General features: G+C 48.9%; 1 protein-coding gene across 1 annotated transcript in view; it reads right to left on the bottom strand.

Annotated features, from left to right (window-relative positions):
• The window catches only part of LOC146186900 (uncharacterized), a 57,846-nt gene extending 35,028 nt beyond the window's left edge, over positions 1 to 22,818 (bottom strand). The window contains exons 1-5 of the mRNA XM_084605743.1: positions 22,590 to 22,818; positions 17,553 to 17,843; positions 16,680 to 16,913; positions 5,952 to 6,169; positions 4,955 to 5,033 (exon numbers count right to left, since the gene is read on the bottom strand). Coding sequence (XP_084461869.1) covers positions 4,955 to 5,033; positions 5,952 to 6,169; positions 16,680 to 16,913; positions 17,553 to 17,843; positions 22,590 to 22,818 — 1,051 coding nt within the window. The remainder of the gene's footprint in view (positions 1 to 4,954; positions 5,034 to 5,951; positions 6,170 to 16,679; positions 16,914 to 17,552; positions 17,844 to 22,589) is intronic.
• Positions 22,819 to 24,512: the final 1,694 nt, after the last annotated feature.

Raw genomic sequence — 24,512 nt, 5'->3', positions numbered from 1 at the left:
AGGATGGTGAGGTCCCGAATTAGCCTAAATCTGAAGAAGGAACGCAGCAGATTAGTATGAAAGAAACCCATCAACGAATTAGCGGTGAGGGGGAGGGCAGAAGAGATCAGGATCTCGCTACAGAATAGGTTTTCAGCTCTAACTGAGGATGGCGACATTACCCTAGAGGGAAGGAACAATAATTTCAGAGATATCATTACTGAGTGCGCGGTAGAAGTAGGCGGTAGGATAGTTAGAGAGGATACCGGCAAGCTGTCTAAGGAGACGAAAGATGTGATTAAGAGACGCCAGAGTATGAAAGCTTCCAATCCAACAGACCAGATCGAATTGGCCAAGATATCAAAGCTAATCAATAAGCGCAAGGTGGCCGATATAAGGAAGTATAACATGGAGAAAATTGAGCATGCTGTAAAGAACGGGGGAAGCCTTAATGCGGTAAAGAAGAAATTGGGCATAGGCAAAAACCAGATGTATGCGATAAGGGACAAGGCGGGCAATGTCATCACTAATATTGAAAAGATAGTCAAAGTAGCCGAGGAGTTCTATACAGATCTCTACAGTAGCCAAAGTAGTCAGGACCGTAATGAGATTGGCGGTAGGGAAAAACAGTCAGACGTTCCACCAGTGACGAAGGACGAGGTCAAGAAAGCACTAGAAACTATGAAAACGTGGAAATCAGCTGGAGAGGATCAGATAACTACAGATTTGCTGAAGGACGGGGGGGATATCCTGCTAGAAAAACTGGCCACCCTGTATACGCAGTGCCTGGTGTCATCGACGGTACCGGAACCACGGAAGAATGCAAACATTATTCTCATTCACAAGAAAGGGGACTCTAAGGACCTTAAAAATTACAGACCAATCAGCTTACTGTCTGTTACGTATAAGGTATTTACTAAGGTAATCGCTAATAGAATCAGGACAACCTTAAACTGCAATCAAGCAAAGGATCAAGCAGGGTTTCGGAAACGGTACTCTACTATCGATCATATCCATGCCATCAGTCAGGTGATAGAACAATGCTCGGAATATAACCAGCCCTATACATAGCATTCATTGATTACGAAAAAGCATTTGACTCAGTTGAAACCTCGGTGGTGATGCAGGCATTGCGAAATCAGGGGGTAGACAAGCCGTACGTGAAAGTGCTGGAAGATATATATAGTGGCTGCACAGCAACCATAAATCTGCATAAAGAAAGTAACAAAATTCCCATAAAGAAAGGTGTTAGGCAAGGAGACACAATCTCTCCAGTACTATTCACAGCTTGTTTAGAGGAAGTATTCAGAGACTTGGAATGGGAGCAGTTAGGGATAAGGGTAGATGGAAAATACCTCAGTAATCTGCGATTTGCTGATGACATTGCCTTGCTAAGCAACTCGGGGGATGAACTGCAAATAATGATTGATGACCTAGACAGGAAAAGTAGAAAGGTAGGTTTGAAAATCAATATGCAGAAGACTAAGGTAATGTTCAACAGCCTCGGGAAGGAACAGCAGTTTACATTAGGTAGCGAAATACTGGAAGTAGTAGGCGATTATGTCTACTTAGGACGGGTAGTAACCGCAGATCCGGACCACGAAAAGGAAATAACAAGAAGAATACGATTGGGATGGAGCGCATTTGGCAAGCACTCGCAGATTAGGACTAGCAGCTTACCGGTATCGCTCAAGAGGAAAGTATACAACAGTTGCATCATGCCTGTACTCACCTATGGGGCTGAAACGTGGAGGCTAACCGAGAGAGTTCTACTTAAGTTGAGGACAACCCAGAGGGCTATGGAACGAAAAATGGTAGGGGTAACATTAAGAGATAGAAAGCGTACAGAGTGGGTCAGAGAAATAATTTAAGTTGCCGACATTATAATAGAAATTAAGAAGAAATGGACATGGGCTGGACATGTAGTGCGAAGAGAGGATAACCGATGGTCGCTGAGGGTAACAAACTGGATTCCAAGGGAAGGAAAGCGTAGCAGGGGGCGGCAGAAAGTTAGGTGGGGGGATGAGATTAAGAAGTTCGCAGGGGTCAAGTGGATGCAGCTAGCACAGAACCGGGTTAAGTGGAGAAATATGGGAGAGGCCTTCGCCCTGCAGTGGGTATAATCAGGCTGCTGCTGCTGCTGCTGCTGATGATGATGATGATGATGATATTACATGGGGATACAAAACAACCTGCACTAAAGAGGCCCGACTCTGGACACTTCTCCAAAATGAGGTGTAACCCTTGTCAATGATACACAACAGTATACGCGCATCGGCATCATGTACAGAGCAACACTACCCCCGATCTCACACTTACGAAAAATATCACACAATACTATCGGACGAAGACGCAAACCTCTCTTTGTAGCGATCACTATATAATTGAGACCTCTTTATCACTAGTATCCATAACCCCCCGTGTAAAACGAAAACACCAAATCACCAACTGGGATCGCTTTCGCGATCTTCGCAAATAGACCACCTTACAAATTGGCTGCTAACCTCAACAAGGAAGTGAACATGGCCTAATCAGAAATGCCGTGCACACAAAACTCGGAGGTGATTGACAGCCGCTTACTCCACATGTGGAAAGCCCAATCGAGCTTACAGAAGCTATGGCTTAAAAAATAGAATCGCACCCTTAAGCACCGCATCTTCACTCTCATAAGAGAAATGGAGACGCACGCGGCAAAGCTCAGTCACCAGCGATGGGGGTCAAATATGCGACCGAAAACCAAGGACTTAAGGAGACGTTGCGATTGCCACGATGCCTTCTTGAATCCGATTACGCCAAGAATGTACATAAGAAAAATGTGACTTGTCTTATCCATGCCATAAACATGGACAACGACAAAATTATTCAATCCTTAAAACATACATATCTACAACCACACCCTTACCACAGTACCTTGGAACTCAAAACAATGAGCTAGACGAAGATTTCACAAAGTATGAAGTCAGAGCAGCCATGCTCCAACTCCGCACTACGTCTGCTCCAGGAGCCTATCAGGTTACGAAGAAAACACTCAGAAACCTTGAAGAAAATTCAATCCAGTCAATGACGGAACTCTTTAACAAATACTGGCAAGAGGAAACGCTTCCCTCAGAGTGGACACACGCTCAGGTTACCTTTATTTATAAACCCGGCAAACCGCTAACTCTATCAAACCTTAGACCCATTTTGCTAACTTCATGTCTTGGTGAACAATTTGAACACGTTGTCTTGAATCGGCTGCATACACACATGCAAATCGGCGACCTTTTTCCTCACGCAATGCTGGGGTTCCGCAGCCACCTATGCACCCAAGATGTCATGCTACAGGTATCCGAAGACATTCTCCATCCCCGACACAGCAACCGCACAAGAGTATTGCTGGCTCTGGACTTGCAAAAGGTATTTGACAATATCTATCACTCCTCTATATTGGATGCATTATCCAGTCTGAATGTGGGAAACCGAACACGTGTTTACATTTCAGCATTTCTCCGGGATCGCACAGCAGAAATTCGAATCGGTCCCCTAAAATCCCCCACTTTTACCATCGGTAATAGAGGCACCACGCAGGGATCAGTCTTTTCCCTTTTTTATTTAACATCGCACTCATCCCACTGGCTAAAAAGCTCTCACAGATCCCAGACCTCTCCCATTCTCTATATGCATACCATATCACCCTGTGGAGCACTACTGGGAATATAGATAGCACGAAAGAAACTCTTCAGGAGGGGGCGGATATGGTGTCGAGATGCGCAGCTAAAATAGGCTTTGCATGTTCTTCCACCAAATCCGAGCTCCTAATACTCCACCCAAGCCCGCGGGAGCACCACCACCCCCATATGCTCATCGCCATAGAGGTTAAGCCAGTACCATATAAGTTCACAAACTTCGAATACTAGGTGCGTTCGCGCAAGAGAACGGCCTTAAAACGGATACACTCTCCAGATCTGGAGACAACTGTGAACGGCGTGAATTGTGAATGGGCGTTCGCAATTGTGAATGCCCATGTCTAAGAGGTTGGGGTACGATTAGGTAAGCCGAGGGCTGCCTTATAATAAGCCTGTCTGATGAGACCACCCTCCTTGTCTGTCTCTGTTTTTGTTAGACATACGTACGGAAGCGAGTAAAGAATGCGGCTTGTAATAAATGCCTGTACTAAGAGTCTGAGGTCATGCTCGCGAATTCCACGGTGCTTGTTGGCTATACGTTTGATTAGGCGGGCGATCTTATGTGTTGTGCTAGTGAGCATGCTGCCTCCCACAAAAGCCTAACTACCAACGTTCAAACGCCCCGACCCGTAGAACTTGTCTGGGTACCAGCCCATTCGGACAACCCCGGTAATGAAGCGGCCAATTCTGCTGCTCGAGCATACGTCGATCGAGCAACAGATACCAAGGACCTAGGCAGCGTCAGAGATCGGCTGATCACCTCCAAACACTACACTACCGGTCTGAAAGACTTCCCTACCATTCCTCATACCCCTCCTTAACTAAACCAAAACAAATAGCATGGAGACACCTTCAAGCCCGCCCCTTTCTCTCCCCAGCACTGCTGGCACTCTTCTCCCCCTTACCTCTGCGAGGCCTCGCCCCGCCGGGGTCGTGAAGTGGTAAGACGCCCGACTACTGTGCCGGAGTACCAGGGTTCGAACCCGACCTCGGCGGCTTCGTTTCGATGCAGGCGAAACGAAGAGGCGTCCGTGTGCTGTGCGATGTCCGCACACGTTAAAGATCCCCAGGTGGTCGAAATTACTCCGTCGCCCTCCAATAAGGCTCCTCTTTCTCTCTTTCCACTTTACCTCCCGCCTTCCTCCCTTTCGTTACGGCGCGGTTCAACCGAAGCATCCCTCACAATGCTTGCTGGCTACGCACAGTATGATTTGCTTATTGTTGCAACAACTCAGTGCGCGTACGAAGAAGGTTTCACGAGCAGGCTACTGTAGACAGTGATGAAAAAGTAAAATTCCGACAAGACATACCGGAGGAGTAGGAGATTCCGTAGGCGATGGCCTCGTCTCCTGACAGGAAGCTGCCGGACCAAAGGTTGTACGCGGCCACCTGCAGTTTCGAGAGGGAGTAGTAAGTTTTATTTGATCGCCGCGAAGGCCGCAACCAGTATGTTATCTACCAGTATGCAAATACTTTTAGAAGTATTAAACTTGCCCTCACTAACGTAGGAAGTCTTCTCAATATGTACTCAGTGGATCAAATCTAGCAACAGCCAGTTTGCAGTTGACACGACCAAAGCCCGAGGTACTTATCGACAAAGTTTATGACCGTCCGTTGGAAGACATGCCGAAGCTATTCCGATAATCCACTTCAACGGCCGAGCGCGCCACATGGTCACATAAAATACAAGGTGTGAACCTACCACATCAAGACACAACGCGACAGACAAGGGTACTCAAAAGGACTTGTTAATTTGTGCGCTAAGGTGGCATAGCTTTTATTTGCAAGCTTATACACTGGTGGTTTCGGTTTAAACAGTTATTACGAAGAGAATTTCTTCCAAGTATCTTTCCTCATCGATCGTACGTAGCTCGTAGTTGTACTCATAGGATTCTATATACCTGTGTAATATTTAGTGTCGACATTTCTCTCAAAAACTTACCAATATATATACAATTCTTCTGGGGTGTGGTGTGTTTGTGGGGCGATTGCTTAACCAGAAAAAAAACTTGGATTAAGGCTCAGGGCAAGCCTAAGGGCGTGCATGTTCTCATTTTATTTCATGAACTGATTCTGGCTCTAGATGAAAGAAGCGCTTGATGTTTTTTTCTCTCCTATAAATCATTACGTCGCCAGAAAGAGGTCACACTCAAGAAGGGTACGATAGCTATGGCTTTGGATAGATCCTACTCGGCTCAAAATCTGAGCAATCAACAGCCATTGCTGAAGAGGTCATCACGGTTCAAGCATTTCAATACGCCGCGCTAGACCGGATTACACTCGTTCATCTTCAGGGCGGCATAGTACCTGCACGGTGTAGGTGTTGAGTTCCTCGACGTTCCCGATGAGGAGCGAGCGCAGGTCTCTGGATCCGAGGCGCAGCGCCTCTCCCTCGGCGTAGAAAGTCTGCCAACGGACCAGGTAGCCGTCCACGGGACCCCGGCAGCGCTCGGGCACTGACCAGCGAAGCTCGAGCGCCGACGAGTTCACCGGGAACACGCGAACATCCCGTGGGGCACTGGGGCCTGGTAGATAAATGCACGCGGCTGAAGTGAGGCAGGAAGTCGCGGAAAGGTTGATGTTACAAAATACGGGCTCCTGCAGCTCGAATTCGAATTTCTGTCACTGGCGGAAAGGAAGCAAAGCGAAATCTCGAAGGTGTGGGTGGCTGCGACGTGTTTTACGGTTCAAATGTTCAATCCCATTTGTTGGAAGGTCGTTTGCTGTCACTCTAAGCAGAGTTTCTTAGGCTATGCAATAGCGTACTGGACTCTTTATACCAAAACACCGTCACCTTAACCTTCCCTCATCTTCACCTTCCCTTCAATGCACACAGAACCGATTACTAGGCCTGGACGTTCAAAACATCCTCAGAGAGCTCGTGTAGGCACTGACAGGCTCAGTACATGACTCACACAAACCTCCTCTGGACGGCATTTCCTTGACTCGCTTGGAATCAGAATACCGGGTAATGAACTAACCCTTCTTCCCTTCCCTCGACACATCCACAGGTAATTGCTCATCAAGCCACTACGGAAAAATATATATCTACCCTACCATAACCAGCGCTACAGAGCCTGTGCAAAGGCACTCTACCGATATTATAGATGATGCTATGTGTCGTGTTCTACGTTTCGTCCCGTGTTCTGAATTTATGTATCCTTCTTAAACATAATATTGTAACGGGTATTGCGCCAAACGTCCAGGCAACGCCCTGAGCCTAGAAGACTGCCGAAGTCCGAGAGCGGTCTGAGCAGTGGTCTGAGCGCGGTTCTAGGCAACCAACTTCGTCGTTTACGCCAACTAGCAACCACTTCATCGTCTACGTCAACTAGCCACTGATTGTCTCCGCTTCGTCGTCGACTATAGTCTGTATCACTGCCCCCTCCTCTGTAACATCGACTCGATGCGACGCGGTGCTACTAGGAAGAAGTCAGCGAAAGGGTGCACTAAAGTGTCACAAGGACCCAGCGGCGTTGACGAAAAGTTCAGTCATGCACGATCATGATAGGGCTTCAGCCGAACCACATGCACGACTTCAGGACGCTGTGACCTTCGGGATGGAGCTGAAGCTACGGGATTAACGGCGTAGGTGACTTCACTGATACGGCGAACAATCTCATAAGGGCCGAAGTATCGGCGTAGTAATTTTTCATATAGGCCGCGAGACGAACAGGTGTCCAAACCCAGACGAGGTCGCCCGGCTCGTAAGTGACGATTCTTCGGCTGAGGTTATACCGAGCAGCGTCATTCGCCTGTTGTCGGTGGATTCTGAGGCGTGCTAGTTGCCGCGCTTCCTCAGCAGGCTGAACAAAGATGTCGGCGTCAAATTCGGCGTCAGAGCCGCAAGAAGGACTAACTGGCATCATGGCATCCAACGGCGTGCTCAGTTGGCGACCGAAGACAAGTTGGAACGGGGTCAGTCGCGTCGTCTTTTGAGTGGCGGTATTGTACGCGAAAGTTATATAGGCCAAAATCGCATCCCAGGTACAATGTTCTGCGTCCACATACATAGAAATCATGTTGGTGAGGGTGCGATTGAGGCGCTCCACCAGTCCGTTGGTCTGAGGGTGATACGCCGTCGCACGTCGATGGCTAGTGTGAGTCAGAGTCATGACCAACCGGATTAGTCGAGCCGTAAAAGCTGTTCCATGGTCAGTGATTACCACGGCGGGGGGCGCCATGACGTAGGACAATGCTATGAACGAAAAATTGAGCAACTTCGGCTGCAGTACCTTTAACAAGAGACGCGGTCTCTGCGTACCGTGTTAGGTAGTCTGTCGCAACAACTACCCAACGGTTGCCAGACGAGGACTTCGAAAAAGGACCGAGAAGATCCATGCCCACTTGAAGAAAGGGGTCTTCGGCGGAGCAATAGGCTGAAGAAATCCAGCTGGTTTCAATGGCGGAGACTTCCGACGTTGGCAGTCACGACATGAGCGTAAATAGGCCCGCACCGATGGGAGTAACCAGGGTCAATAATACTTTTGACGAATTCGTGCAAGTGTACGGTAAATAGGCCCGCACCGATGGGAGTAACCAGGGTCAATAATACTTTTGACGAATTCGTGCAAGTGTACGGCTCACCCCCAGGTGGCCGGCGGTGGGTTCATCATGACAGGCACTCAATATATCTCGGCGCCACTCGGAGGGCACCACAATGAGAAACGTCTCTTCACTGTTAGCGAAATTTCGCTTGCAGAGCACGTTACCACGCAGAGTGAACGTTTGAAGCCCACGATGAAAAACACGGGGAACACGGGCGTCGACGCCCTGCAGATAGTTGACGAGTGACGCTAACTCTGGGTCTACTCTCTGCAGCTGCGCCATTTGGGTTGTTCTAATAGCCCCCAGAAAGGGAAAATCGTCGGCCGTTTCTTCTGGACATATGGCGATGGGCGAGCGTGACAGACAGTCAGCATCCTGATGCTTCCGTCCTGATTTGTATACGACTGTTACGTCATACTCTTGTAATCTAAGGCTAAATCTAGCCAATCGTCCTGAGGGGTCTCTGAGGCTCGCGAGCCAGCATAATGAATGGTGGTCGCTTATAACGCGGAAAGGTCGGCCGTAGAGGTATGGTCGGAACTTGGTGAGGGCCCATATTACCGCCAGACATTCTTTCTCAGTTGTTGAATAGTTGGTTTCGGAGCGTGTAAGTGTTCGGCTCGCGTAAGCGATGACCCGTTCTGCACCCTCTTGTGACTGAATTAGTACTGCACCAACCCCAATGTTGCTGGCATCAGTGTGAACGTCAGTTGCGGCGTTTTCGTCAAAATGGCCTAGTATCGGAGGATTCTGTAGGCGGCTGCGAAGCTCAAGGAAAGCGGCCTCTTGTTCACTTCCCCACAGGAACGGCGTGTCATCTCGAGTCAGTGTGGTTAGCGTATCTGCGATGTGCGAAAAGTCTCGTACAAAGCGTCTGTAATAGGAGCACAAACCTAAGAACCGTCGAACCGCTTTCTTGTCAGTAGGATGCGGAAAACCAGAAACGGCAGCTGTCTTTTCAGGGTCCGGGCGAACACCTTTTGCTCTAACCACGTGACCAAGGAAGCGAAGTTCCTCAAAGCCGAATTGACATTTCTCCGGTTTAATTGTCAGGTTGGCGTCTCGGAGAGCTTTTAACACAACGCGTAACCTTTCTAGGTGTTGGTCAAAGGTGGTCGAAAATATGACGACATCGTCCAGGTAAACGAAACACGACTGCCACTTCAAACCGGACAGAACGGTGGCGTTGGAACGTGGCTGGTGCCGAACATAGGTGGAGCGGTGGCACCTTAAACTCATACAAGCCATCGGGTGTCACGAAAGCCGTCTTCTCCTGGTCTCTCTCATCCACTTCTATTTGCCAGTACCCAATTTTAGGTCTAGCGACGAGAAGTATCCGGCATCTCGCAGTCGATCGAGTGCGTCGTCTATGCGGGGAAGTGGGTAAATGTCCTTTTTAGTGACGAGATTAAGTTTTCTGTAATCGACACAGAACCGCAGAGTATTGTCCTTCTTTCTGACGAGAACCGGCGAAGCCCACGGGCTTGTAGACGGCTGAATGACATCGTTGGAAAGCATTTCGGTGACCTGTCTCTGAATCGCTGCTCTTCCGTTGGAGAAACGCGGTATGGGCGTTGGCATACGGTGAGCGTGGTCTCGTCTGTTATTATACGGTGCTTAGCGACCGGAGTTCGGCCCACTTTGGAAGACGTTGCTAAGCAGTCTGCAAAATTTGCCAAGACAGCCGAAAGAAGATCCTTCTGAGCCGACGATAACTTGGTGTTTATTTCGACAGGTGGCAGAACGTGACGTGGTCCAGTGTCGTCTTGAAGGGCTTATTCCTCGGTGCGCAAATGTGGACACTCCGCGACGTCTTGGAGGAAGGAGATCACCGTGCCTTTGACGAGGTGCTGAAATTCGTTCGAAAAGTTGGTGAGCAGAACGGTAGTGCAGCCATCCCGTAGGTGGACGAGGCCTCGGGCAACAATGAGACCCCTCTCAAGCAGCAGTGGGATATGACCCTCCGCCATGCCCTCAAAGTCATGAAATAGGTCATTCTGCATGCGCATTACGACACTGCACCGTGGTGGCACCGTGACATCATCCTCCACAATACGCAGAGCATGGCTACAGGGATCGCGGGTGTCTAAGCGTGTCACTGCCCGTTTGGTCGAGAATGTGATTCGTGCCTCGTGTAGGTCGATGACAGCATCGTTTGCCTGCAGACAGTCGAGCCCCAGAATCAAATCTCTCGAACATTCGCGCATGACAACGAATTCCCCGACGTAGACGAAACCGCGGACGCCAATTCGGGCTGTGTACCTTCCGGCCGGGCTAATGAGGTGACCTCCAGCCGTGCGAATGCTAGGGCCCAACCATGGCGTCACAACTTTGCTCAATTCCTGGGCGAGGGCGTGGCTCATCACTGAATAGTCTGCACCGGTGTCAAGTAATGCGATCGTGTCAGTTCCGTCAAGTGTCACGCACAAATCAGAAGTAGCGCGTCGGATGCTGTCGTTACCCTGCCCCTGTGAGAAATCAGCGTATCGGTGTATCGGCGGCGGAGGATCTTCAACTTTTCCGACAGTAGCGGCCCTGCCTCCGGAGACCGCTGGAATTATTTTTCCCGGTGTGGACTGGAAGAACGCCGCTCAGTATTGCTGGGGTCTCTGCGAGGGCTTGGGGAACGGTACCGCAGCGGAGATGACGATCCTGAGTCATAGCGCCTATATCTCCCAGGCCGACTGGCCGACAGATGAGCTTCTATTTCAAGCGGCCGCTCACCGTTCCGTGGACAGGGCGCATCGGGTCCGAACCCGCGAAGTCCCACTCGGTGATACGGGCATGCACGTTAAAGGTGGCCGGCCTCCCCACAGTGGTAGCAGATTGGCCTGCAGTCCTGCGTACGATACACGTGCGACTTGCGAGGGCGTGTAACAGGTACCACAGCTTGAGCTGATGCGTCATACGAACTGATGTGACTAACCACCGGTGTCGGGTCAATAGGACCACAGGCAGCTGCTTGACGTGCAACGAACGCGTACGTTCGCTTGTCGTCGACCCTCGGAGGCATGGTAGCGACAGGATCGTAGGCAGCTGCCTGAGGAACAACGGATGTGTGCGTGGGCATTTCATCGCCGCGCTGCAGTACGTTGGTGACCGGGAATTCACGAGCAGCCTGGCGTACTTCATCTCTGACGACTTCGGTCAGTGATGTCACTGGCGCACTCTGAGACAGACGGAAACGTTGAACAACCGACCGAATGAGGTCACGTAAGGTGTCCGCACCGCCTCCATGGCACGACAAAAAAACATCTGGGGCCAGGCTGCTGACATCTCGGTTGTACTGCCGGCCCCGTTGTTGGAGCGTCGTTTCCATGGTCGTTGCTTCCGCGAGGAATTCAGCGACGGTACGCGGTGGACTGCGAACGAGTCCCGCAAACAGCTCCTGCTTAACTCCACGCATGAGGTGGCGAAGCTTCGTCTCCTCTTTCATATTGGGGTCTGCGCGCTCGAAAAGACGGGTCATGTCTTCACAGAACATGCGTACACTTTCATTTGGCCGCTGGTTTCTGGACAGAAGTGCAGCTTCAGCTTTCTCGCGGCGATCGGCGTTGGGGAAGGTGCTCAGAAGTTCATGGCAAAATGCTTGCCAGGTGGTAAGGGCGCCCTCGTGGTTTTCGAACCACGTACGCGCAGACTCTTCTAGGGCGAAGTAAACATTATTGAGCTTTCGCTCGTCACTCCAGCCGTTGTACCGAGCCACTCGCTCGAATGTAGCCACCAATCCTCAGCGTCTTCGAAGACGTCGCCGTGAAAAGATGGTGGTGTTCGCGGCGGGTGGCAAAGGATCGGAGCTGAGAGCCTGGGATCAGTGGCCATGTCGAGGTGGCTCGAGAGTTGCGGCTGCGTGATCCTCGTAGGGGTGGAAAGGGGCCCACCTCAGGCGCATGTCCGCGGAGGCGGCTACTGAGTCGCTGGTGGGCCGGAGTCAGATCCGTCGTGAAGCGTGTAAACGTGGGAAAACGTACCCAGTGCACTCCACCAGACTGTAACGGGTATTGCGTCAAACGTCCAGGCAGCGCCCTGAGCCTAGAAGACTGCCGAAGTCCGAGAGCGGTCCGAGCAGCGGTCTGAGCTCAGTTCCAGGCATCCAACTTCGTCGTCTACGCCAACTAGCAACCACTTCATCGTCTACGTCAACTAGCCACTGATTGTCTCCGCTTCGTCGTCGACTATAGTTTGTATCAATATGGAGCTAGTCTGCACGTCATTGTGTGGACTTTGTATGCACGGGAGATGAAGCGAGTGCATTATTGGTGGATTCCTCCTCATCTCCTCTCAACACACTACCTCTCCCTCCCAAATAAATTCCCAAAAGCTGCAGAGGAAGCCGTCCACTAACTATGACCCACACGGAAGCCCATTATATTTTTACATATTTCGAAACAATGGTTCTGTATTTTTCACGAAGTCGAGTTCATCCCCCTGCTTTGAGCAAACTGGGCTCTCCCAATGAACCCCCATCCCATCCTGTGCAGCTTCTATGGCTGCCTGAGCATGTTAGGATTACCGCAAACGAGGCCTCCAACATGTTTTGCCCAAGGTTCTTTAAACCGGGCTCAAATGGCCTCTGGACAGATATCCAAGAAGAACTACATGCCTTCAATCGTTCAGCAGGCTGACGCAGACCTACAGAGCCTCGTTTCACCTCTACACACATCCCAATCCTTCTCAGGCAACAAACACGCAACACTGTGGCGCGGAGTGTGTACACACGTTTCCCTCAATAATAACTTTATCCTGCTACCATCCCTCCTTCCCCCTCCTGTCTGTACCTCACGAACAGAACCATTTGCCTCTACCCTCCGTATCGCCTCCCACTGCACGGCGTACCTTCTCTTTCAGGGCCTAGAGAATTAATTCGAGACCCGGGAGGACTGAAGGAACCTGCTGCGCTAGAAAACCCGGCCGTACAGACCATCGCCACCAGCAGAGCTGTGATGCTATGAACCCTGGGGACATAAACACTTGGCTGGGGTGGGGTCGTGCGGAGACCCGGAAGTTATGTGCCCTAAATTCCTTCCTATAGATGTCGTGCATCTCTTTGTCCGCCTTAACCATGAGATGGAAACAAGGTGCAGGAAAAACCAGGCATGGGGTTTTGTATCAAGTATGACGTCACCCTTCTTCGTACAGCCTTCGTGATGGTGCTATACCATTTGGCCGCTTGCTGGTCAAGTGTAGGTTATATGTGATAGGGAATTGAACCGAATACAAATGTACCCCAACTGTACGTCGTTCAGTGGAAATACGGGCATCAGACGAGAAGTTAATCTGGCACTGCATCTCTCTTTCCTGAAAACGAAACCAACTAAAGACGTTCCACTTCGGCAAACTCAGCCTTTCAATGCCAAAAATTTGCTTTATGAAAAGGCGGTGTTAAAGACGCTACAGCATCTATACTATTAATGTGTACCTTAATTGTAGTCGTAGGTCTTGATGCTAGACACCTTACCAGAGGCCATAATCATGTTCTTCCGGGCGCTCAAGCAGCATCACATCAGAATTATTTGTGCCTTTCAGCAAGCGGAAGGCAACATCTGCACGCAATGTAACTATCCTGCAATGTTCCTTGGAGTAACTTTTAGACGAAGGAGATTGATGTTAATGTCGCAAGAGAAGCTTTAGGCAAAGAACACCATGGTACAGGGAGCTTTTCATTAAACAAGGTGACATAACATACTGATTTCCAAACATCCCAGTCCATAGATTCCAGCAGAAACGTGTACCCATCGTACCATCGGTGGTGATACCCTTTGCAAATCGATCCTCGCTCCTCCGACGTTCGAGGCGGGCGTTCGAACCACTTGGCCACCGGTACGGTAAATTTTAAAGCTACAGCACGAAAGGCCCTTCAAGATATAATTCGTCGTCGTCATCGCTGTCAGCGTTAGTGTTACGAGCGAATTAATAATCCCAAGCTTGCCTGTGGCATGTGTTAGGCAGGTTGCTTGTATGAGCACTGATTTTTCAATAGCTTGCGTGACGTCACAAAATCGCATGACTGAGGCGCCTTTGTGATGCGAGACAAACCTTCCGGGATTCTCGGATCCCGCTCGTCCGACCTCCATTCCTTCAGGCCAAACAGCCGCACTTCTATGCTGCTTATTGAGGCGACACATTACATATGTCGAGTGGCCTTCCTTATTATGGGGTCGCTTACTGCAGCATCCAAATGAGCATGTTTTAGATAACAGAGGCACAGAGTAGACGGATTAGTGTTAACGCATGTCGCAAAGTGCAGTATGCAAAGGACATTATCAGAAAGGCGAGCTGTCGTAGAGGGCAGTCAGTGCTCTCTCTTCATACGTTCAATCAAAGGCGGTACTTTAGTGTATCCCACATTCTTCTTCAACGCCTCGTAGCGAATAATAAGGATTAGAAGATATATTCATAATACAAAATTCGCAAAATTACCGGACGCTAATAAACGCTCATTGCTACGAGACAATATTTTTACATTCATCATATCGTTTCGCACTGGTAGGGCAGGAAGCATTCCTTCTGGCTCTTGTGTGGATACCAATGAATGTTGGACCCAAACAGTTTTTTCAGAAGCAATTCCTCTTAAATTTTGATAGACCACTTCATCGAAGGCTGTAATTATTCCGTCTTACTAAACCCTTTCCTGTACTGCAAACGGCTGTCTATAGCTAAAAGCGGTGAAGCATTCGATTATATGAAAAGGTCTGTGGCATCAAATCAATGTAATGTGATGGGAGAAATTCAGTTGACAATTTCTACTTCAGTAACGCGCAACAGACTTGACAAAAGTTGAAGCACTCAAATGCTGCACGGACGGGATCCAAAACGCACAGCCTCCGCTTGTTCATATTTTGTGAGGTGTTGTGTACGTAAACAAGACGGTTCAAGCACACACGAGAAATAATTATTGGGACGCTTATAAACGCCTCCTTTAAGGGCCTGAAGCGATGACGAGGGCTACAGTCCGACATATAAAGCCCCGCTTTCCCAAAGCGGTATGAACCTACCTGCGTCGCCTAGATGTAGCTTGTCTAATTAGGCAGTCAAGAAGAAAACTGGAAGATTGATACTTATTTCGCATTGCCACTTGTACAATCATTGCCATTTGTACAAATGAACAATCAGAGTTGGCAGCTGGTCCGAACCTACTCATATGTTGTCTCGTTAAGTCACACAAACGATCGAAAAATCAATGCCCATATACGCCAGCTGCCAGTTACCAACTGCCAGCGCTATGCCTGTGATTTTTGCCCACAACGCCGACGCCGGATTTTCTAAAAGGACCTTTACAGACATGGTGTTAAAATGGGTAACTTATTCAAAGTAGCGGATATTCAAATAGAATTTGGTGACTGTTTCTTACGTAAAATAGATTTGGGCATTGGAATCCATATTTTGAAAAGACAACAAACAGTTCGCTCATGCATTACCGTGTCTCGAGGTGTAAACGCAATTAGCCGAGTTCAAACCGTACTATCAAGGCTCTTAAATTTATGGGTCATCACGATGAGTATGACTACAGGTTTTGAGTACAGGATTCCGGAGATCAAACACTGTGGTACAAAGGCTCCTAAGAGGCCCCACAAAGAATGTCCTGGAAGAAATGTCTACGGGGCTGGGATTGGTACTCCCCTGACGGGGCTGGGACAGGTGGGTCAACGCCGCTTGCGCCTGGGGCTAGCCTTGCACAGAATGTTTATCTTTTGCAGGCCGTCATTGCACCCGCCACAGTTTCGGTGGGGGACGACGGCTGTTGTTGCGGCGCGCGTTTTTCTCTCCCTCTTCCTTTTCTTTCTACTCTATTTTTTTCTGTCTGCACGAGGCAGCGGAGGTGGCTCAGCTACAGAGCCAGTAGCAGGCCCGTGCATTTTCTTTTCATTCTTCCTACAGCCACAACAACAACAACCTGGAAGAACTGTAAAGTTTGACGAAATCTCGCCTGGTCGTGTAGTAGACTCATATGTCGAAGAACTCCGACCATAAGGTAGTTATTTAAAGATGATAATGACGTTTCGGTACCATGACATCTTTTAACAACTACTTTGCGACAATGTTTTTGAAGTGAGGTTCGAGTGTCATATAAACCTCATGAGTCTAAAGGATCGCAGTTCGACGTATGTATTAAAACCTTAAAATATTACATTGACTAAATAAGCGGATAGCAAAAATTGTGGCCACAGCTCGTGCAACAAAACATCCCACGCGCTCCGTGCGTCGACCTCAGCGCGTGCTGGGTAAGGGTAATCGTGACTGCGACCTGTTTTTGTCGATGTTTTTAAGGTGAGGTTATAGAGAGGGACTTACGGAGCAATTGCCGGTGTCTTAGAAACCCCGCTAAAGTGTGTCTAAATTATCGCGGTTCAACGTTTGTTTTAGAAACTTAAGAAATTATTGCACTGAATAAATGAGCGGATCGCATCACTGTAGTCATAGCTCGTGCACCAAAATACTCCACGCGTGCCGTGCTTCGAAGCCAGCGCGTGCTGGGTAAGGGCTCACGTCCTGGCGGCGACCTGTAGACGGTGTAGAAAAGGAGCGCGTCTGACGTGTCGGTCGCTTCGAGGCTGGCCAGCGTCCACGGTTGGCTGTTGGCTATCTCCTTGCGGCCGCCCAGCACGAACGACTTCTCGCAGCTGCCAATCATAAGGCAGTGCTTAACTGTGGAGACGCCGACGCCCGTCCAGGACAGCGACACCACCATCCACGCCGACATCTCTAATCGGAAGACCAGCCCTGGGCACAGGTCCAGGCCGCACGCTTGGGATATAAGTGACAAGTCTTGTGGTAATGCAGATTTTATTAAGCGCAATGTGAGTTCTTAGTTTAAGTTCTCGAAATGTTCACAGAATCTGAAGACCTTCACTTTGGCGCGCATGTCTCAGAGGCAGTCAATAAAATGGACGTGCACGTTCACTCAACAGCGCTTTACTAGTTAGCATGCCACGCGCCAGAATCATACAATCTCCACATCTGGCGTGGACTGGTTACAAGCTGCACGAGTCGATGTCGTTACATTTTTTTATGCAGACGACTCGGTAAAAGTGTGATATATATAGGACCTCTCAGGAATTTTCCTCTACGAGCATTTGCAATGAACACCTCTGAGCAGATACGTGTATGTATTCAGTAATCTGTTTCTATCTTAATATTAAGTCAATTTCCTACGAATCAGCCGCTGACAATGTTCTCTGACTTCAATGGCTCCAAGCATAATATGTGCATAGCTCTGTGTCTGAAAAATCCTAGAGGCGCCATGGCTACACTTGAAGCAGTCTAAGCGGGCCGAAAAATTATCACACTATTTCAGTGCGCTGCTCTCGTGTTAACCGATGAGGGACGGCACGTATAAACTTGTTGCCGACAACCCCTCACCCCCGGGTGGCGTGAAGACGGTGACCTCGGCGTGCGGTCCCTCCAGTGGTACGTCCTCAAGTACGTTCTTGGCGCGCACGCGAACCGTGTAGTTGGTGGAGGGCCGCACGCTTCTCAGTATCGCGTGTCGCGTCTCTCGAGGCGTCTCCAGTGATTCGCATAACTGGCCCGAACACCAGGACACGTCGTAGGCCTGAAGGGGACCACGGGGATATTCGGGAGCCGACCAGGGGAGGAGAACCTCAACCGCACCCACCTGCTCCACGTGCAGCAGCACTGGGGCGCTGGGCGCTGCGTAGCAGTGAAGACACAATGTGGCTAAGCGACCACTGGATACCTATACGCACTACACAAACGCTACGATATAGTCATGGGTGAAATGTTTTATTCTGCAATTATGACTAATGAAACAACATTGCAGATCTATCAGGTCTCACAGCAAACGCGACAGACATTATACCAAGTACCTAAAAAAATGGCCGCAGCTTAGCTTGGTTGAGCCTGGTGATTGCGAAGCAATACGTGGTACTAGTATTGTAGCGCTAGTGGTGATGCTTGGCTGTCATGCTCCGGTTATGTTTGCTGTTATGGCTATGGTGACGTTTGACTGTACTATGTTTAGCTATAGTTTTACATATGTCTGGAAGAAAGGCGCAATATCTGACAGACTTTTTCCGACAAGTGTGCGTTTGGATTGTACGCCATCGCTCCTGTCGCGTGGCATTCCTTGGCGCGCGTTTAAGTGTGGGATTGGCAGGAACGCTAGACAAGGTGCGACTTCTCAGGTTTTCGCCTTTAACTACTTTAGTCGCCGAACTGGTAGTGCTGCTAGTAGATGCACCTTCCAAACTATCGGACAAATTCGTACCTTCCTCTCCTGCTTCTGTCGTCGATTTTGCTACCGAAAACATTGACCGCCTTTTCCGCCTAGCTGCTGCTTGCGCTCGTTGCTTGGAAAACCGTTATTCTCGCTCTTCTTCTGTCCCTGTGGCTCGCTTTTGATTCCTCTTTTCAGCCTGCCTAAGCGCTTTGGCTGTAGGCGGCATCTCATGGCTTGACGAGAGGAACGGAGTCACGCCGTAACTGCCACCGCGCAAGGCGACGGTGAGCCTCCGCTCTTACACAGATGGTATGACGTCACGCAGCGCGCAGCGCCACTGGTGAGAGGAGCAGAAGTCAAGCGGTAACTGCCACCGCGCAAGGCGGCTGCGCGAGTTGAGCCCCGCTCTTACACAGATGGTATGACGTCACGCAGCGCGCAACACCACTAGTGAGAGGAACGGAGTCAGGCGGTAACTGCCACCGCGCAAGGCGACGGCGCGAGTTGAGCGCCCACTCTTAGACGGATGGTATGACGTCACACAGCCAGGTCACGCTAAAGGTCAAGCGTGGCTGCCACCGCCGCGCCTTTTGACGGTCTGAGGTGGTAGCTAAAGTAGTATTGCTTCACAATAATGAGCTAAGACTAAAGCAGACCACATTCATTAAACATCCTAGTTATGCCATCAAGCGGGGATACCGAACGTATAACAGTACTTTTGGATGCACGAAATGATAGAAAACATAAAAACTTCACCTGGAAGAGTTTGCAAATTTAACCCGGGAACGATGACTGCTGGCGATCGGTGATACGGCAAAAAGATCGTTTCAGTGATGGGGCGACTTTGCAAAACAAAAAAGAAAATTTGAAAGGAATGTTCATCATATGTGACCACCTCAGAAATACGACAAACAAAACAGCAAATAGAAAACTAGGAGTAGTGCGACTTCATAATAGTCTAGTACATGTCTCTTTCGGGCACAGACATCTGAAGACATCAGGCATCCGATTACACTAGACTCATGGGCTACGAGGGTGCCAACTGTAGACAGGCTAAGTATAATGTTTGCCGCTGCTGCCCACGTTTGCAATCACCCCGTCCAAGTTTTCAAAGAATCGCACGCCTACGTACATAGGAAGCACAAACTTTGAAATATTTTCTTATTTTATCCGCAGATTGGCGTCTTTTGTTTGTATGTCAACCTGAAAAGGACAAGGATGTAGTTTTCAACGCGGCGTGTCCTGCATTTCATGGAGGTTACAAGCATATCAAGAATAATTTTGTTCTTGAAGTAATAATGAACGGAAATAGTAATCGAAGCAAGAACTTGCGCAGCACTGACATACCAAGGGTCCCGAGTAATTGTAACGAAGCTGTTAAAAGAGCCCATTGAAACCATTTCAGGGCTGTTTGCTGGGCAAAGATAAGGAACTAATTTATTGGCTTCAGTAATGGGGTGCAGGTTCTGATGATGTTCATACTCTTCAAAAACAAGTTACAGAAAGGTTTTCATCTAGTGACTAATTACGCAGTTCTACCTATGGACCTTAAAAGGAAGCTACCCTATGACCAGCTGCTGGCGCATCTCTCCCTCTCTCTCAATGCACACACAATGCCCCATCGGGGAGAGCGGTTTAGAAAAACGTGGATCTTGCTCTCTGCGCACAAGCCTTGTAATTCTGCAGCACCACCACAGCATTATTAGAACACACTTGGCACTAACATATCAGCCAGCTGTTTTTCAAGACAGTCTGGAACTCCTGCACTGGCGTTTTGCTGCTGGAGCGGATAAATGAAAATCAGAAGATTATTCTTTCCCATTTACTTTTTGAAAACTATACAAATACTCCAGATTAGGCCACGTGACTCACTACAGCCAGTAGTTGTTTAGGGGCTACAAAATTTTGTGTCTTTAAAAGCTTAGTTACCTCTAGCTGGCACATTTAGTAAATTACGCTCTGAGAATACAAGAGTGCTATTTGTGCAAAAAAAAATAATAATAAGCTGTCCCTATCACTCAGAAAGCAGTAGCTGCAGGCAATTCCTCTCTTTCTAAAATGAATATGAAATCAGAGGGGTGTAATTAATTTCAATTACATACAACGTCTCATCCCGTGTCGAATAAGCGACAACGTTCCTAAGCAAAATCACCGGACTGGCGATCGGCCTATTCCTTTATTACAATATTTAGTAATAAGCCGGGTTACACTATATATAACTTAGTTTACAATTTCTCAAGCTGTGAAGACATCTTCTTAAGACACAATGACCTAATTGCTCACAGAACACGCGAACATGTATTTTTATACGCTACTTGGAGTAAGCGGCCCTGAAACCTTATGCTTGCTTGGTGAAGGGCTAATTGATACAGAATCGCATGCCGAGATTTCGAGAAAAACAGGCCTAAGAGCGGTAAACGTTTAGGCACACAAAAGACATTGAACGTCTACTTCGTACCGCATCTTCTGCGTCGGATGTCACTAGGCTAGTTGAGCTTGCGTGTTTTATCTGATTCTGAAGATGCCACTCACGATGCAGGTTAGTAGAGGTACAAGTAATTTTTGTTTGTCACTGCTGCTGCAAAGTTGACCTGCACTTCTTGTGTGTGGTACAATGGCTAAGGAAATGGCGAAATTGAAAGAGGAATTCCGTAATGAGATCCTGAAGAATAAGGAAGAAGATTGAAGTGATTGCAAACTGCACTTCGCGAACTGTTAAATGGCTAGGTTGCATTTATTACTGTGTTGAAATGTTTTTACCTGTAATTTCTCTTTTTTTCCCTTTCTCTTTAACAATGTATAATGTTTCTCCTACAGAAATGCTGCCGACTTCTACAGGTGACGAAGCTTGTCAAGCGATCATTGCAAACCGGATTTTTTTTCATCGCCCACGGTTTCGTAAAATATAACTGAAATAAGCCTAACGACATTTTTATCAGTGAATTTAGTATAGGCGCAAGAAAGAGGGCGTCGAAATGACATGGCGGCACAGCTTGGGGCCATCGTCATTCGCTGTGTCGTCGACCTAGAGACGGCGACATACGCGACATTCTTCAGCGGAAAAGTGCCTGAGTTTCTGTGCCTGCACTCCAGCTTAAAGAAACTCCGTAATTTGTCTCTTCGATCTGCCTCATGCAAGGGCGCATATGCGTCACGAGCGATTCTTCCAGAGCCTCGATGCACAACTCCCTATGAAGTATGCCCTTCCGCAACTTGATCCGTGTTGTTAGCCCTCCGTTACCAACAAAGCTGATCGTTCTCTTCTCACAGCCATGGTAGAAGTAATATTTTCTTTACGTCATCGCTAGAGCACGAGTAGCAACGACGAACTTGGTGCGCGTGTTGATACGAAGGGAGAATACCGGGAACGAGCTATGGGTAAACCGGAAACGGCCAGCGAGGATCTGGCGGAGGGAACACCCGTGGCTTCGGGGCGATGAGTGAAATCTGTCGGGGAGACATAACTAAGTGACGACGCAAACTGCACGGTGAAAACGCCTCGCGACATATCGCCGCTCGCCGCTTGGGACCTCGCGCCGAATGTCAATATATGGAGCTCATCCTTAACTCGAGTCGAGTGCACAGCACCTCACATATGCCAAACTTTGCGTTCTCCCACCTCAGCAGCGCTCCCCACTTTGTTGTATCGTGGCGGTATTTCTCGCTGAAATAAGGTAACAAAAATGAAAGCGGTAAGATCCTCATTGTTGGAAAGGAAATTTCTTCACTACCTGGAGTTACCAGAATCATCGAAAGGCTTCGATAAGCTGTTGTTTTTTCGTAACTATAAAACTTGCCTGGCGACTCATTCCGGCTCAGATTTCATATTTTTAATCTTGGTGCACCAGTACTTTAACCTACTTGGACTTAGCCTGCGTTTAATGCTTCCAGTCTCTGTCAGCTTTCCCACAGGTACACACAGCTTCAGTAACCAGTTAGTGAAACAACTCTGTATGGGATCAGAGAAATCTGTAAACATATAACGGCATATGAAAGCTCACCGAAAAGAAACCTTATAGCAGGGTTAGCGTGTAGTTTAAGTGTACTGGTTTTCTTTGGGGGAGATAAGGTGATAATGGATGTATTTAGCTGTTGGTTCTGAGCAGGCTGTTGAACTGACCCTACTTCCAAATAAATGGTATTTGCAAATCTTGCTGCATAAGGTAGAATTAGTCAAGAAAAATATACTTCTTCCGAGGTGTGGATATATATCTCACTGTCTGGCCTTGTCCTGAAGTGTGCCGCGAAGAGAGGCTCTGAGTCCCGTGTGGGGCCACCACCCACGGACACGTCGTAGGTGCGCCAGGCGTCCAGGTCGTTGATGACAACGCCGTCGGTGCCAGAGCTCTTGTTCTGGCAGACACTCAGGGCGCCCACCAAGCGGCACCAGGTGACCTCTCGCGAACCGCTGCCCGTCCACAGCAACAGCGCCCGACGGGGCTCCATTAGGTCCACGGTGAACTTCCAGCCTGATAGCAGAAATGGGGGTTTTGTAGGCATCCAGAGGTGGGCGGTCCAGTTTACAGATAAAAATTGGTTGATTCTGTCGCATGGCTGCAGCAATTGGGATCTCCGGCTATCAGCTTCTGCTAAGAAGCAACTGAGGGTGAATAGGGTTTCATTTTTCCCAAGAGCCGCCATAACAGTATGACCCGTGTACGCCACCTCATACCGAGTGTGTAGAGGGAAGGTCATCGACAGAGACTTTGGGGCCAGTTGGCCATCAACCTCAAGACAGGCGGTACCATCTTTGCGAAGGTTGGAGGATGGCACGCCTCCAAAACGTGCTTGGCACACAATGGGCCTAGCTTCCCCACAGCACAATAAAGTTGCCTGTGAAATGGGCTTTTTTAAGCGTTACGTTAGCATTGTTAGGAGAATGGGTACGCCTAAATAACTAACTACCAAGACATTAGGGCTAAAATAGAATCTTGGTTGGGTGTAGTAATGTACTAAGTGGTGGACGTCAGTAAACAATAAAGGCCCCCATATTTATAAAATGTTTACTGAGAATATAGTAGGCTCTCCTAGTCATTACATAGCGGGACAACCCTTTGCATTTAATGGTAGGTGGTTAGTAATTGTCGATATTAATAACCACACTGGTTTTTAGAGCTCATGAAGTTCTGGAATCGCCGACACGAAAAACAAATCAAAGGGCTCATAACAGAATGCAAGCGCAAGCTACCTGGCGGCGCACCCACCAGGTAACGTAAAAGGTCGGAGAAAAAAAAACAGAACTAGCATGCCCTATTAAAAATTTACTACTCCGCTTCATCCCAGCTGCATACCTACAGCCAGGAAAAAGGCACCTTGAACAGTATGTATGTACCTTCCCGCTGTGCGGAGCGCACCCTGGCGCACTCGGCGTGCGGGCTGTATCCGCCCCCGAGGCACTGGCGTCGTGCGCAGAACACATGCTCGGTGGCAGGCTCCAGCTGCGCGGCGCTGATGGCGGCCGGGGTCCTGGGTTCGCTGTGGTGACAGTGCCAGCGAGGACCGCCATCGCAGCCCTCGAAGTCGGCCGTGAATCCCGCGTGGGCCACGCCGCCGTGGCAGAGGCAGTAGGCAGACGCCAGGCGCGCCTTCTTCCACAGGAGCTCGATGCGCGAGTGGCTCGCGTTGATCAGGTACGGGCTGATCGTGTTCTGGCACCTCTGCTGCTCCTCCTCCTCCTCTCCCGAGGAGCCCTGGGTGTTCCAGTCTGTTATGCGCCTTCTCATCGCAAAGAGGTCTTTCATTCACTATCAGATTACTTTCTCTTATTCCTTCATAGTGTTTAGCCACGTTCGACAGTTGCAGGAAATTTGTCAGCTGTCAGATTGGTGGTTGATTTACCTGTTTTGACGCCAACGTGCTGGTCGGTTTAAACATGCCAAGAATAGCGGCGGTAGATGTTCGCGTCGGTAGGCCAACTGTCAATTCACAATTACTATTCAACAGGAAGACCGCCAAGCTCAGCAGAACTCAGACCGACACAATTTTCACAGGAAAATTTAATAGCCATATACAGCAATGAAGCCAAAATCGTCAAAGGTTCAAGTAGCACTCCCATCTTCCCTCCGCCGCTACCACTACCAGTCCTAGTTACGAAGTTCAGAAAAATAAAGATTGCAAAAATTAAATGCGTATGTCTACAT

This window comes from Amblyomma maculatum, chromosome 6, assembly GCF_055883805.1.
Source record: "Amblyomma maculatum isolate TAMU_Amacu chromosome 6, ASM5588380v1, whole genome shotgun sequence".
In the NCBI taxonomy this organism is placed as follows: domain Eukaryota; kingdom Metazoa; phylum Arthropoda; class Arachnida; order Ixodida; family Ixodidae; genus Amblyomma; species Amblyomma maculatum.
This window is presented reverse-complemented; position numbering and strand designations above follow the sequence as displayed.